This window comes from Carcharhinus amblyrhynchos, chromosome 12 (genome assembly GCF_965287045.1).
Source record: "Carcharhinus amblyrhynchos chromosome 12, sCarAmb.v2.hapA, whole genome shotgun sequence".
Taxonomy (NCBI): Eukaryota; Metazoa; Chordata; class Chondrichthyes; order Carcharhiniformes; family Carcharhinidae; genus Carcharhinus; species Carcharhinus amblyrhynchos.
Genome location: NC_137335.1, coordinates 24,870,491 through 24,886,241, shown reverse-complemented (window position 1 = coordinate 24,886,241; position 15,751 = coordinate 24,870,491). Strand labels below are relative to the sequence as shown.

General features: G+C 40.6%; 1 protein-coding gene across 2 annotated transcripts in view; it reads left to right on the top strand.

The window, feature by feature from the left end:
* The first annotated feature begins 12,440 nt into the window (after positions 1-12,440).
* LOC145350859 (solute carrier family 22 member 2-like) overlaps positions 12,441-15,751 on the top strand; it is a 37,452-nt gene continuing 34,141 nt past the window's right edge. For both annotated transcript variants that reach the window (XM_080200241.1, XM_080200239.1), the window contains exon 1: positions 12,441-12,911. In XM_080200241.1, coding sequence (XP_080056367.1) covers positions 12,501-12,911 — 411 coding nt within the window. In that variant the 5' untranslated portion in view covers positions 12,441-12,500. The remainder of the gene's footprint in view (positions 12,912-15,751) is intronic.

The following is a 15,751-nucleotide window of genomic DNA, read 5'->3' as shown; positions in this document are numbered from 1 at the left end:
TCAAGATTATATGGCAAATTCCTGAAGACTCGATCACGATTTCCTTTTGGTTGACCAGTTTTATGTACATCAGCAAGATGTTCTAAGAAAAGAATGATGAAGGTTTAAAAGTAAAGCACATTTCTTAATAGCCTCTAACATTTCAAATGATAGTGTAAAAACTGCATTGAACAATCTCTAATTTAGAGAAAGTGCTCTGTTGTGTAATTTAACATCCATATGTATCTATTCACAATGCCACTTTTTAAAATATTACCAGTGGAATCTTTAGTCATTTAAGTTCAGGCTAAATATAATTGTTTTGAGCTAAATCTTGTGCTAACCCATACTGTAAATTCGTACTGCTGTTTGTCATTAGCCATATCCTGCCTTTAATACTGCACTTTATTTGGCTTCAAGTTGCCTACATGCCATATGAAATAGGAGAAGGAGTAGGCTATTTGGCCAGTCAAGCTTGATCCACCATTTGATAAGATCATGGTTAATTTGGTTGTGGCCTTACTCCACTTTCCTGCCTCTTCCCCCATAATACTTGATCTGTCAAACTCAGACTTGAATATACTCAATTACCCAGCCACCATTATTTTCTGGAGAAGAGAATTCCGAAGATTAGCAACCCTCTGAGTGAAGAAATTTATCCTCATCTCTGATTTAAATTGGAGACCACTTATTTTAAACTGTCCCATGGTTCCAGATTCACCCATGAGGATCATCCATAAATTCATAACTTGAAAATGGGGAAGATGATACAAGTCTAGATGTTCATTTAAAACCTTTGAACGCAGTCATTAGTGAGGAGAATGGTACCCATTCATCTTTTGTAGCACAAATGAAATTCTTTCAGTTTGAGACGGAGGAACATGTTTAGCTTGTTGGTATTTTAGTGCACATTGTCCACATCTTTTTGACTCCTATTTTGGGTGGGGGGAGGAGCACACATAGGCACAGGAGGAAGGGCTTGAAATGTTAAAATCTCAAGTAGTTGGCAGAAAAAAGTTATCAAAAGATGCTGTTGCCAACAGGCTTAGTACAGCATGGACAAAGCTACTGTTTTTCAGCGTAACAGTTCTAGCACCAAAGTTCCTAGTTAACAGGTCAAAGCATGTGTTTTAAAACTTAGTGGAAATAAGAGAATTGTAATATGAAATTCCCAAGATTGAAAATTTGGTATTCTAAATGTTGCCGCCTTCAGCATGTTTGCATTGTTCTCATAAGCTTTTATAACCTTTGATTCTGCATTATGCTGCACTAAAGTTAAACATTATGAACATTTTCTGGCTCACAAGTAGAATTTTTTTGACTAAGTGCCAGAGCTATCTCAAATTATTGCTATAGATTACATCAGTTATTTCTTAGATTCTCTCCTTTGCTTCAATTGAAATTCAATTACCCAAGTTGGTACCTAGGTTTTTGATGTCTCAGGATCCCTACAAAGTCTAAACTGGCAGAAAGGACCACTATCTTCAATCTTCATTGAGGGGCCTTAACCATACTTCATCCAATGTCTGAAACCCCTATTTAGTTGTAATTTGCTTGTTTACAAAAGTTTTGGACAATGGCAGAACAATTTGATTATCAAATGAAACCACCTAGTATTTAATTGTTTATTTAACCTTTAGCCAGGTAAGTCAATGGAGAACTAATTTTCACTTACAGTAATGACCTGGTCAAGAGGCTAACGTACAGCAACAGAAATTACGCAACAATGCAATTTGTTTAAACATCTAAAAACGGCACAACACAAATTAGCAGTATCATGGAATTGTAGTTTAATAAATACAGATCAATCAACAGACCCTTACCCTTGGGCAAAAGGCATCTATGGTAATAAAGATGGTTAGCTTCAGCTGTAGTTGTATCTCATTCTGATCATTGACAATTTGCCAAAGGCAATCCCCTCTTTTCCTGATCAATAAGATTTATATCACAGGCACTGGGTCAAAGCTGAAGAAAACTGGAGGCTATTTCTATCAGATTAATCTTCCTTCTGAACTGATCCTGATGATTTGAGAATTATTGAACCAGTGAAAGTCCCTGATAGTTGAAATGTAGAGATTTGTGATGTGAAATATGAAATGTATTGCTTTAAATTTTAGATTGAATGTTGTAATGCACGTGGATTCCTTGTAATTTCATGAGCTTGGGAGGAAACCAGAGCACTCGGAGGAAACACACGCAGACACAGGGAGAATGTACAAACTCCATGCAGACAGTCACCTGAATCCAAAATCGAACCCAGGTCTCTGGAACTGGGATGCAGCAGTGCTAATCACTGTGCTGCCCTTTAATTAGATAACTATGTTGACTTTCCAAGACACTATATCCTTAATTGTAGGTCCTCTTTGTATATTGGTGTTTATCAGATACAGTAATAGTCATTGCATTTCTAGATCTATGCCATTCTGCTGCTTTTTAAATCAGAGAATCATTGCAACTTCTACCGAGGATGGTTTTTACATGAAGACCTGTAATGTAGCTAGTCATTGATCTAGCACGTCATTTATTTGAGTTATCAATCTCTGAAATGGGTATCATTTTCCTTCCCAGCCATGTAACACTGTTTTGCCAAAATCCTTTCAAAATTCACCACTTGCTGATTCTACCCCTACTCCCTCTGGGTATTGAAGCTAGGTTGCCTGTGATGCTTGCTCTTGACAATTTAGCCTAGGCTGTAGTTCTATTCATTTATAGGATGTGGGTGTCACTGGCTAGACCGGCGTTTATTGTCCTTCCCCAGGTTCCCTCAAAGGTGGTGGTGAGATGCCTTTTTGAATCACTGCAGTCCATGAGGTGTAGGTACACCCACAGTGCTGTTGGGGAGTGAGTTCCAATATTGATCCAGTGATAGTGAAGAAATGACAATACATTTAAGTCAGGATGGTGAGCAGCTTGGAGTGGAACTTACAGGTGGTGTTGTTACAGATGGTCTTTTCTCTCTGCCCAGTAGACTTGCTGTGGTGATGGGAAACCTTTGCAAACGTCACCACCTGCAACAGGCTGTGCAAGCTATGTATCATCCTGTTTTGGAAAGAATATTGTTGTTCATTACCGAAGAGAGAGTGATGTTTCTGAAGCTTTTTAATCTTGCACTCATCAGGACAAAAGCAAGAATGCCAGGTTTCAAGCGATAACAATTTATACTGCAGGAGCAAAGGGTGCAGATTGTTTGCTAAGTTGATTTTGAAGGTGTTCGCATGCAGAAAGCAACGGTGTTCGCATGCAGAAAGCAACTGTGTATTTCACAAATGGAGCGAGGCTAGAATAATTTCTTTTTGCTTGCAAAGAATGGGTCCCTACAAAAAAATACATGTCGCTTCCAGCAGGTGTAAATGAGCCACCTTACAATCTTGACTGATTATCTTAAATTGATTAGTGTAGCTATCAGCACACAAGATTGTTCAGTAAGTGCTGTCTAACAATGTTAGGCATGACTTGATTGAATCAGCCTGTACAAGTGAAGGAACATGCAGACTGATTCAATTGGTCAAGTGCTGGAGTAGAGCTGACACACACACACACACACACACACACACACACTAAGATATATATGATGTTGCTAAATAACATGATGGGCAAGAATGTATTATTGGCCTCAGCAGCATTCTATTGGTGAAAAATACCACTTGCCACTATAGTGTTCATGAAACAGCTTGTGTTCAAATCTGAGATAATTTGCTGAAAGTCATTGAAACTTTCCTGGTGCTACTGCCTTGGCCACTCACCTTCATTCTTTTCAGCGGCCTCCTGGTTATGGTGGAATCCTTTTTGACTTCCTCTGGTTCCAGTTCCCTTCTCTTCCCTTAAGCATTTTCTGCCAAGTTCCAGCAGTTTGTTCATTGCGTGTGAGCAGCACTGGCAAGGCCAGCATTTATTGTCCATCCCTAATTTCCCTCAAGGTTTTGGTGAATTGCCTTCTCAAACTGCTGTAATCCATGTGGTGTAAGGAACATACGGTGGTGTTTGGGAGGGAGTTCCAGCATTTTGACCCAGTAACAATGAAGGAATGGTCAAATATTTCTGTCTGGATGTTGTGTAGTTTGGGGAACTTGCATGAGGTTGTTCCCATGTATTTGCAGTCCTTGTATGTTTGGAAGTTTCAATGGAAGGAGCCTTAGTGAGTTATTGCATAAATGACTGACATGGTGTGTAAGTGGAGAGTGTTGATCAAGCAGGCTGGGTAGATTTGAGCTTCTTGAGCTGTTGAAGTTGCACTCATCCAGGCAAGTGGAGAGTACTCTATCATACTCCTGACTTGTGCCTTGTCTATGACCGACCAGTTCAGAGGTGAGATACTTGGCACAGAACCGCTGACCTCCTTTAGCATTAGTACTCATGTAACTGGTCTAGTTACATTTTTGGTTAATGGTGACTCCCAGGATGTTCATAATGGTGTATTTAGTGGTGGTGTTATCATTAAATATCAAGAGGTAACGATTAGTCTCTGTCCTGTTGGAGATGGTCATTGTCTGGTAAGTGTATGGCATGAATGTTACTTGCCATTTGCCACTCAAGCCTGATTGCTTGAATACAGCAAGATCTAGATAACAAAGACTGTCTCAGTATCTGAGGAGTTGCAAGTACTAAATGCCACACAGTTGTCAATGATTTTGTAATGGAAGGAAGGTTATTGATGAAGCAGCTGAAGATGGTTGGTCCTAGGACACCACCTTGAGGGTGTCTTTAATCAGTGACCTGAGACTGAGATGATTGACCTCAAATCACAACCATCTTCCTTTATGCTATTATAATTCCAAAAATGGGGTGTTTTCATACAAATTCCCACTAACGTCAATTTTCCTAGGCTTCCTTAATGCCGATATAGTAAAATGTTGATTGATGTCGGGCAGTCACTTTTTCCATATCTCTTGAGTTCAACATTTTTCTCCATGTTTAGACTAAAGCTGCAATAAGGTCTAGAGTGGAGTTTCCCTGGCAGAAACAAACTGATCATCAGTGAGCAGGTTATTGCTGGGTAAGTGATGTTTGGTTCACCATCACCTTGCATTACTTTGCTGATGATTTACGGTAGACAGTACTTAACTGGTTTGGATTGTCCTGCTTCTTTTGTGAACAGGACACGTTTGGTCGATGCCAGTGATAAACTGTACTGGAGCAGCTCAATACTTCTGGCTGAAGATGTTTGCAAATGCTTCAGCCTTGCCTTTTATCCTGATAGGCTCCTGTACCATTAAGAATGCTGGTGTTTGTGAAACCTCTTCCTCTGGTGAGGAATTTAATTCTCCACCACTAATTCACAACTGGTGTGACAGGACTACAAGGGTTTGGTCTGATTTGTTAGTCATGAGATCACTTTGCCTTAAATTGCACGCTACTTAGTATTGAACAAACACGCCCTGACTTTTGTTGAGGGTTTTAAGCATGAGTGGGATTTAGAAGCCTTTCACTCTGCAAGATGGTGACATGTAAGCAAGACCTGTTTTAGCAGTGCTCCTGTTTTCATAGTTATAATGAGTTATTATTATTAAACTTTATTTTTTTATATAAAGAATCTCTTTTAAACAATGCATTCAACTGCCTTATTTATGGTCTCAAATCACTGTGTTTATAGCAATTGAGGAGTAAATGGCAAGAAAAGCAAACAAAGTTTTTCAATATTCAGCATGACAACATGAGGTCCATCCAAGGGGTAGCTAGTTTTCATCATGAATTTATTCAAAGGAATTTCAAGTGGAGAGGGTGCAGCATTTTTTAGCAAAAGGAATGGATGAGATGAAGCAGTGCTTGATTCTTTATAATGTTTGTGGGGCGAAGGCTTAAGCTGATGAATCTGGCCATGCCACAGAAACCAAGGGAAATCTCATTGGCAGATTAGGTTGTGATTGTTCAAATATTCAAATTTCTTAACCATTTTTGGAAAGTAGTTAATTGGTAGCTAACATCGTGGCAGAATTACATCAGCTTTCAAGACGCTGATTTTGGAGCCGTTCTAGAAGATATGCTCAGATACAGACTGGTGTGCGGCATTTACTACAGCATCATTCAGCATCAGTTGTTGGGTGAAGCCACACTGACTTTTAAGATGACTCTAGAAATTTTACAAGGCTTGGAAATGGCTGCCAGTAATACTAGAGATATTCACCAGGCAAATGTAGAGCCCAGGCAGGGGCATTGCTTTAAACCAAGAAAGAAGTTGCAAGCAAAAAGGTGAAAACAATGGAGTGTTTTAGGTGTGGTGGGCTTCACTATGTGAACCATTGCAAGTTTCTGGACACAGTTTGTCCCCGGTGCAAAACAAAGGCACATTTAGTGAAGAAGTGCAGGGGACAAGGTAAAGACTGGGCAAGAAAATCAAATTCAAAGAATGCACAATCAGCTAATCATTATCCAGATAGCTCAGAGCAGATTAGGGAACAAGTTTGCAGTACGTTTAATGTGAATGAGTCACGAGCAGAGCATATTTTTACTACGGTGATGGTCAATGGAGAGCAAATCAAGATGGAGTGGGACACAGGAACCTTTGTGTCCGGAATTAGTATGGAGAGCTACAAGTCAATGTAACCAAGCACTAGCCCTTATTGCGGTGGTGATTAATCTTCAGACATACACTGGAGACTCCATGCGTTTGCTCGGGGCTTCGGAAGTCAGTATTGTGTATAATAGCCACAAAGCAAGGACGTACCTCTTTGTGGTCAAGTTTGCTCAGGCATGACTGGCTCAGCAAAATCCCATTGAACTGGGGTGAAATCAAGCACATGTGGGTGACCAAGGATGTTCAGATGTATCTGGATGTGTTCAAGGATAAACTGTGTATATTGCATGGTACTATTGTGAAGTTGTACATAGGTATCCACTCCTTGCTTTCTCAAGCAGAGGACAATGTCCCATACAATGAGTAGGAAAATAGAGGATTTGTTGAAATGGCGGCAAAATCTTGGAGTCTTTCATTGGGCAGCTCCAATCATTTCTGCCCTAAAAATATTATGGTGCACATGTAGTGACTACATGTTCACCATTAAACAGGTTTCCAAGTTAGATGCCTGTCCGTTATCTTGGCTGGAAGATTTGTTTTCAACTCTTGTGGGAAGCAAGACATTTTCAAAACTGAACATGAGGCAGACATATCAACAACTCTTGCTAGAGGAAGATGCAAAGCAATGTGACCACTTACATGCATAAAGGGTTGTTCAAGTACAATTGTTTGGAGTTTCTTCCAGTGAAGCAATCTTTCAAAGGACAACCAGCTGCAATGTATTCCTCATGTTGACATCTACTTGGATAATATTTTAATTATGGGGAAGACTGAGGAGGAGCATCTCAGCAACCTGGGTCAATTCCAAAAAGGTTTTGAGAGGTGGGTCTGTGACTAAAGCTTAGCAAGTGCATTTTCCAGGCACAAAGCGTGGCATGTCTAGAATACAGAATCACTGCACAAGGCTGATCTCCCATGGAGGAGAACATTTGAGCCAGTAAGGAAGCTCCAAAGCCCCAGAATATAGCCAAGCTCTGGTCATTATTGGACTAGGTAAACTGTTATGAAAAGTCTGCAGTGTTATCTCCACTGTACCTACTTCTATATAAAGAAACCAATGGAAGTGAGAGTCTGCACAGAAAATTTTCAAAGATGTGAAAGTGCTGCTGCAAATGGGTAATCTGCTAGTCCATTTTGATCCGGACAGGGAACCTATCCTGTCTTGTAATGCCTCTCCCTACAGTGTAGGGCAGTACTTTCCCATTTAATGGAGGATGGGTCTGAAAAATCCATCAGTTTTGCATCTAGGATGTTGACAAAGGCTGAAAAGGGATATTCACAGATGGATAGAGAAGATCTAGCTGTTGTTTTTGCAGTGAAAAAATTCCATCAATACCTCCTATGATCATTCGTTCACTGTGTACTGACCACAAGCCACTGATGAGTCTTTTCAGTGAGTTGTAATGTATTCCTCCCATGGTCTTAGCAAGATTACAGTGCTGGCCACTTAGATTGTCGATGTATTAGTACAATGTCATGTACAGAGCAGGGGAAGACAATGCAAATACGGATGCATTGAGTCATCGCCTTTACCAGGTTTACCATCCAAACTACTGTGTTGTCGCAAGACAATTTTGTTAATCGAGAGATTTGCATATTCTGCAGTCGTGCAAAGTGGATTCAGTGGACAGACAGATCCTGTTCTGTTGCAGGTTAAAAGATTTCCGATGCAAAAGTGGCCAACTGTCATAGATAATGAGTTAAACCTGGTGTGAAGTGTAGGAATGGGTTAAGTATGCAGAATGGTTTATACGGTGTGGATTAAGGGTGGTGGTTGTGCCCAGCTGGGCATCTCCTCCCCCCCCGCCCCACCCTCCCTGTAGTTTGCAAGTCGGGTGGCGTTCGTGAGGGTCACCCAGGTGCTCCTAGTGTGAAATGTCCAGCCAGATTGTGTGTGTGTGTGTGTGTGTGTGTGTGTGTGTGTGTGTGTGTGTGTGTGTGTGTGTGTGTGTGTGTGTGTGTGTGTGTGTGTGTGTGTATATGGTGGCATAATATGGAGCTGGACTGGAGGACAAGGTGAAATCCTGTTTGGCATGTCAGATAAACCAAAAGACAGTACCACCAGCATCACTTCATCCTTGGGAGTAGCTTAATAGGCCATGGTTCAGTTTGCACGTGGACTTTGCCTATTTTTGGTTAAGCAACTATTACAAAATTCACCAGTGGTATTACTGACACTTTCATATGGTTAAGACATTACTTTTGCTGTAGTTCTGTCCTGATGGGGAATTGAAATTTAAGCGGAGAAGTATCACACAAGAATAATTTTGAATACATAGTGTTCTTATGAGCCTTTCCTCCAATGTGATTGTTTTACTGGTGGCAGTTGAGGGTTCAGAGCATCTGCAGTCTTGGGTCGGTGGACTTTTTAGTCTGCGACAGGGTGACTTGTAGTGAAGACCTGTTTTATTAGTGCTCCTGATTTTCATAGTTATTCCTTTTGCTGAGTTACTGTTTTTGATGAACTTGGTGGATGCCTTGTTCTGAGTGCTAGATTTATCCTGAATCAATTCTCATCAAGCACAAAGGTAGTATCGCACAACAGGATGGATAGTATTCTTGGTTCAATACTGGGCCTTATTGCCACAAGGACTGTACAGCATTACGCCTTCAAATGCTACAATAGACAGATGATCAGCAACAGGTAGATTGGTGAGTATTATAATTCCAGCTGATACTACTGGAAAAGTTGGATCCCAAGGAAGAACCCAATCTGATAGATCTTAACTTTTTTCATTTGGAAATGTGGCTACAGGAGTCGGCCAATGAAATTTATTAAGCCAGAAAATAACTATATTACTCCATGTACTCTATGTACAGATTTGTAAGGATAATACAAGGTACAAAATCTATATTTAAAGTTCACAGTCCATATAAACCAATAAGTGAACTGTTGTCAGATGCTCCACACTCTGAAACCAAGTGACAAATGCTGCCCAAACAACTTATTCTATAGTTTTCTCAACAACTTTCTCAGGTGATTGTCTCATTGTAAAACAACTGGTTTCACTGGGACTCTGGTGGGGCAGCTCACATTCAACAGACTACTTCCTGGAATGGTAGGATTGATGTATGAGGGGAGATTGTGTCCACAAGGTCTGGATTCACTGGAGTTCAGAAGAATGAGAGGAAATGTGACTGAAATATATAACATTCTGAGAGGACTGAACAGACTAAATGCAGGAAAGATGTTTTCCCTGGCTGGGGAGTGGTCTAGAATAAGGAGCCACATTCTCACAATATGGGGTTTTGGACTGGGTTGAGGAGAAATTTCTTCAATTAAAGGGTGGTGAACCTGTGGAATTCTCGATCATGTAGAGGTCAAATCACTGAATGTATTTAATAAAGAAATGAATGGATTTATGGATATACAAGGCAAAAGGAGATGTGGAGACGGAATTGGAATATGACATAGAGCATCAGTCATGATCACATTGAATGGCAGAGTAGGCTTGATGGGTTGAATGGCAGAGTAGGCTTGATGGGTCAAATGGTCTATTCTTCCTATTTTCTATGTTCCTATGTCTTTCTGATGGGTGTTTCTAATCTTCACTCTCTAAAGAATACACCTTAGAATCTTCTTCCAAACAACACTTTCTTTCAAATGTATTCATCACGGATCCATTGCCAAGGTTTCAATCTTTCCTTCTGATGTTCCTTTTCCCACGAGCACCACATGTATTCAAGCTTCGCGTTTCACATGACCTCTCAGATACCCAGCCATTGCCAACAAAATACCACTGCTTTACAAGGCTGTAGTTGGGAGTCATCAATATTTGGCAATCTTCTTGGATCTTCTGGCCTTTCAGAACCTCATGTTATTCTAGGTCCATACTCTACAGCCCTGTTGTTTAAGTTGAAATCTGTGCTCATCGCTATTAACTTCACTTAACAGGACCATTTCCCAGATTTGTATTCTTTCCCTTTGACAGTCCAAAGATGTGCAAGTTAGTTGGATTGGCCATGCTAAGTTGCCCCTTTGTGTCCAAGTTGGATTAGCCATGGTAAATGTGTGGGGTTACAGGGTGGGTGAGAGTGTCTGGGCTGGCTGATTGGCCTCCTTCTGCACTTTAGGGATTATATGGGCTAACAGGTCTTCTTGGGACTTCCTTCTGTCCCTTTCCCTGGTTCTTTAGTTTGAGACCTGCCCTTTGAAGTCCTCCCATCCAGCGGATTCTGCGAAAGGCTGCTTGTTTCTGGGATGCCACCTTCCAGATGAACTGGAAAACTGCTTTTGCTATCTGTATTTGCTTGAATACATGTGATGCTCTAGGGAAAAGGAACACCAGAAGGGGAGATTGAAACCTTGGAGACAGATCCTTGGCGAGTACAGTTGAGAGGAAGTGTTGTTTGGGAGAAGATTCTAAGGTGCTCTTTAGAGAGTGAAGATTGGAAACCCTCATGAGAAAGACATAGGAACATAGAAAATAGGAAAAATAGGCCATTTGACCCATCAAGCCTACTCTGCCATTCAATGTGATCATGACTGAGGCTCTATCTCAACGTCGCACTCCAGTTCTTTCTCCACATTCCCTTTTGTCTTTCATTTCTTTCTTAAATGCATTCAATGATTTGGCCTCTAGGCAACCACATAATTTTTCCTACCTTAAAGTGGTAAGACCTTATTAAAGTGCAGGCATATTGTAGAGTGAAATTAAAACTCAAGCTCCTTAAAACACAGTAGAAGTCTCTCAACACCAGGGTCAAATCCAACAGGTTTATTTGGTATCCTTTCAACTATTGCCAAGGGGCAGCATGTAGACGAGAAATGGGATAGGATCAAGGGTAGATCCTTGGGGAGATTTCAGCTGCAGGAAAGAATGTCCCAAAGCATGGTACGTTGACGACAATAGATGAACGGACATCGCTTGACAATCACTGAGCACGTGTTTTCTTGCTGTCGAGGAACACTTCAGCAGTCAAGAGTATTCAGCCTCCGATCTTCAGGCAAGCATTCTCCAAGGTGACCTTCAAGGCACACACCAACACAAAAACGCTGAGCAGAAACTGATAGCCAAGTTCCAGCCTCAACTGGCATCTTGGGCTCATGTCACACTGTGTAGAGGAGAAATTGGATAGGGTCAAGGATAGATCCTTGCGGAGATTTCAGCAATAACTGCAGGGGTATGAAGAAACATCTCTGCAGATGAACCTCTGGTTGTAGCTGGATAAATAAGAATTGCACCAAGCAAATGCACCCAAATGGAGGACAGGTATTGGAGCAGCATGTTGTGGTAGAGAAGGGTAATAGTTCATATTGGCCACAATCACATCATTAGCCCTTTGTTTTCTGTCTACCAGTCACTTTCTATACATGCTACTACATTTTCTCTCATGTTGCTGTTGTGTTCACGAAAGCATCTATTGTGTAAAAAGCTGACATAAGTGTAATGCATGAATGGCATCTATTTGCATTGCTTGGTTCTATGATTAAAAGTAGACCACTTTCTTCAACTGTTTCTACAGGTTCAGATTACCCAGAGAACTGGGATCTTTTCTACCATTCATTGCAGCTATGGAAGAGACTCTGACTGTACACTTCAGTGGATATGGAGAACCAAATAGAATAAGACGCATTTTACTTGGATCCTCCTTAAGAGAGGAAAGTAGCTTTCTGATGTGAAAAGGAGTTGTGTATTTTTCACTAATTATAATACATCCTGAAGCTAGTTATAATAGCTATTCAAGTTGCTCTGAATCAGATTAACTGAGGATATGTGGAAAAACTCAAAGCGAACAAATCAGAAAAGCATAGTGGTTTCTGAGTTGTGTATTCAAGTTGAAGTTTTGATAAATGGTTACTTGTGTTAGTTTGTAATCACACTGAAGAATTCAGTATCACATTTCATTTGTTCACTCATTTACTAACTTCTTAATTTGCACAGATGATTGGCAGACCTATTTTCCACACTGAATTGCTGGGATATACTCAGGCACTGCAGATAAACAAGCAGGACAATCTATCAGTACCAACTTGCACCTTCAATTTAGCAGTTGAACAGACGTTGCAATGCCGACCTTTGATGATGTTTTAGAGGAAGTTGGAAAATTTGGGCTGTATCAGAAATTAATTTTGGGTCTTGTGTGTCTGTCCTCGGCAGCTTTTTCCTATCTGTATGTTGGATTTGTTTTTTTAGCGGTCACTCCTGACCATTGGTGCAGGAGTCCTGGGGTGACTGAGCTGAGGAATAAGTGCAACTGGTCTCTGGAACAGGAGAAGAATTATACACTGCCTCTAGGACGATCTGGTAGCTCCTCACACAGTCAGTGTGAGAGATACGATATAGACTGGAATTCCTCTTCAGTTAGCTGTGAAAACCCACTGCTGTTTGTCCAGAATGGTTCCTGGGATTTACCACGTACAGCATGCCAGGATGGATGGGTGTTTGAAAATGGCTTGTCCTCCAGTATTGTGACTGAGGTACGTTTTAATTTTGGTTGGAGATCAGATGTTGATTGTATTGGAAGGTTAACCGTAGGCAACGGAAACATCTCGAATCTTAACTGTGGGCGAGAGCTGTCAGAGTTGGTGGCCAAAGGGCATAATCTCAGGGCTGCCCATTTCAGACTGAGATGAGAAGGCATTTCTTCTGAAGGAAGTGAATCTGTGGAATTTTTCACTGCTGAGGACTGTAGGGTTTGAGTTGTTAACTGTATTCAAGGTTACGATAGACAGATTTTTAGTCAGTAAGGGAATCAAATGTTTTGGAGATAAGGAGGGAGAGTGGAGTTGAGGAGTTTAGTATCGTATCAGATGAGTCAGGATCTCATTGAATGTGGGAGCTGACTTAATGGGCTAAATGGCCTATTTCTGTACCTCTAAGTTGCAGTCATACTTTTGACTTGGAATTCTATTCCCAAACTTCCTTACCTCTTCTCTCTCATCCTTTTTGATGGCTCAAAATCAACATCTTTTATGTCCTGATATCATCATCATATGTGGCCGTCTGTAATAGCATTATATAAATTGTTCAAGGCACAAGAAGGGTGATGAATTAGTGAGTGCTGTGGGCTGCTCTTAAATTCACTTAACAAGGGTTGTGGGAAGTTAGAATGAAACGCTAGATAGGAGAACCAGAGGACTGGGAAGGACAATTACCACTAAAGAATAGCTCATATATTAGGATGAGATAAGGGGATGTACAAGGCAGTATAGGCTTGTTTGACTGCATGTACATAAATGGTGTGATGCATGTTGTTTAATGTCAATAATTTTACTCATCCTTAGAGAAACCTGCAATCTCCTTTATCTCACATCATCTTTGCGATTGTAGAATTTGTACCCGCACGGCCATACCTGGAGGTTACTCCAGCCCTTAATCACTTTGTGTGAAGAAATACTTCCTTACACTGAGTCCTGAATATTACTTCCCACAGTTTTACTTACATCCTTGTTATGAATTTAAGTCTTGTATAGGTAAGGGCTAGGAATGTCAATGTTTCCAGTAAATGTTTTAATTTTATGGGAGTTTATAATGTCTTGTATTCACTTGCTTTCTCTCTAAGGTATATTGATGAATATGCAATGATTTCACTTTGTGCCCAATTATGTTTCGTGGTTAAACTCTCCAAGGGCATAGAAAGACCTTTTATTGTGCTTATCCTTGTGCTTTATTTCCAATAAGATGCAAAAGGTACCAGGTTCCTAAACAACTTGGAACGAATTTTGGGGCCAAAGCAAGCTGCTCCACATGTGGGGAGATCAATGAGTGGGGTGATCTTAAATGAATTTAAGAGGGGTTTGAACACCAGGATGAAAAAATTAGATAAAAGAAACCAGGTGTACTGTGGTCTGAGAGACAACTAATACTAAAGAATTGCTCAGAAATGGGAATCAGATTGGGGAAAGTGCAGGATAGGAGATGATGTTTTGGATGTGTATATGCAAGTATAAATGATCTAAAAGCTCAACTTTGCTTGTATATGCTTCCAATGAAGTCTTTCTGTGGTTTGTTAGGATACTGGACCAGAACCCCAAGTTACATGAGGAAGCTAGACTAGACCCCGACAAATTTTCCTTTTTGGAAAAAATGTGAGGAAAGGGCACTTTGTTTCGGGTTTAATTCCATCGACAAAGTAGGGATCTTTTATATTGAAATGAACTTTATTTAATAACACATAGTCTAACGATAAGTCTAACAAATGAAGCAGCTTAACCATTGACAGTTGAACAGTATTTTAAAATGAAAGGAAACAATTTTACTTTCTAGCTACTGACTGTTCTAGTTCCAAATAAGCCCCATTCATAGATTAACAACACTTTTAAATACAGTTAGCACACCTAAGCATACTTGTTATAAACCGTTAACAGTCTTGAAGCTTTCAGAGAGATTTTGTGGGGAACGACTTGAGTTCTCAGCAAACAGTCTGCACATGCCTGTGACCTTAGCAGACCTCTAACAGTAACTGCTGGAGTTTATTTCTCTCTGCTACAAACCCAGGCTACACATTAACCACATTATCACATGACTCTGTCAATCAACTTCCCAAGGAATCTCTTATGTAAACAAAGCTCCATTAGCACTGTCAAAGTAACAAATGATATGCTGAAATGATATAGCATATGTTTATATATAATATATACATTTATAACAACTACATATGATCATCACAGGTACCTTCCCAAATGAAACTTCTCCATTTTGTCAGTTACAAGCCAGGGCCATGAGTCAGAGGGAATGTTTGATCTCTTCAGGAGTACTTTGAGAAAATCCTTGAAGTGCTTTTGCTGTCTTCCTGGGAATCTCCTGGCATGACCAAGTTTAAGTAGAACAAAATGCTGGAAAAGCTCAACAGGACTGGCAGCATCTCTGGAGAGAGAAACAGAGTTAACGTTTTGAATCCAATGTGACTCATTGTCTTCAGTTTGAAGAGTCATATTGGGCCAAAAACCTTTACTCTGTTTCTCTCTCCTTGGATGCTGCCAGACATGCTGAATTTTTTTCAGCATGAAAAGCAGAAACACTTTCTGCTTTTCAGATCTCCAGCATGGCAGTATTCTTGCTTTCATTCCAAGTAGGCCATTCCAAAGGCAAGCTTACTTGCCAATGCTGAGTCAGTTGGCTTGGGACTGCTGCTGTTGGACTGCCTTTTTGCCATCGGATTTGCAAAGGCACCACTTCTATGAGGTGCTTTCTGCAGGTCATTCAATTCTCTGAAGCATCTAGGAGCAAGGGGATCACCACTGCCCATTGAAACAGGAACTTAGTCTCAGGTCCTCAATGACATGCAAGCCATGATCCTCGCCAATGGAACCATGAC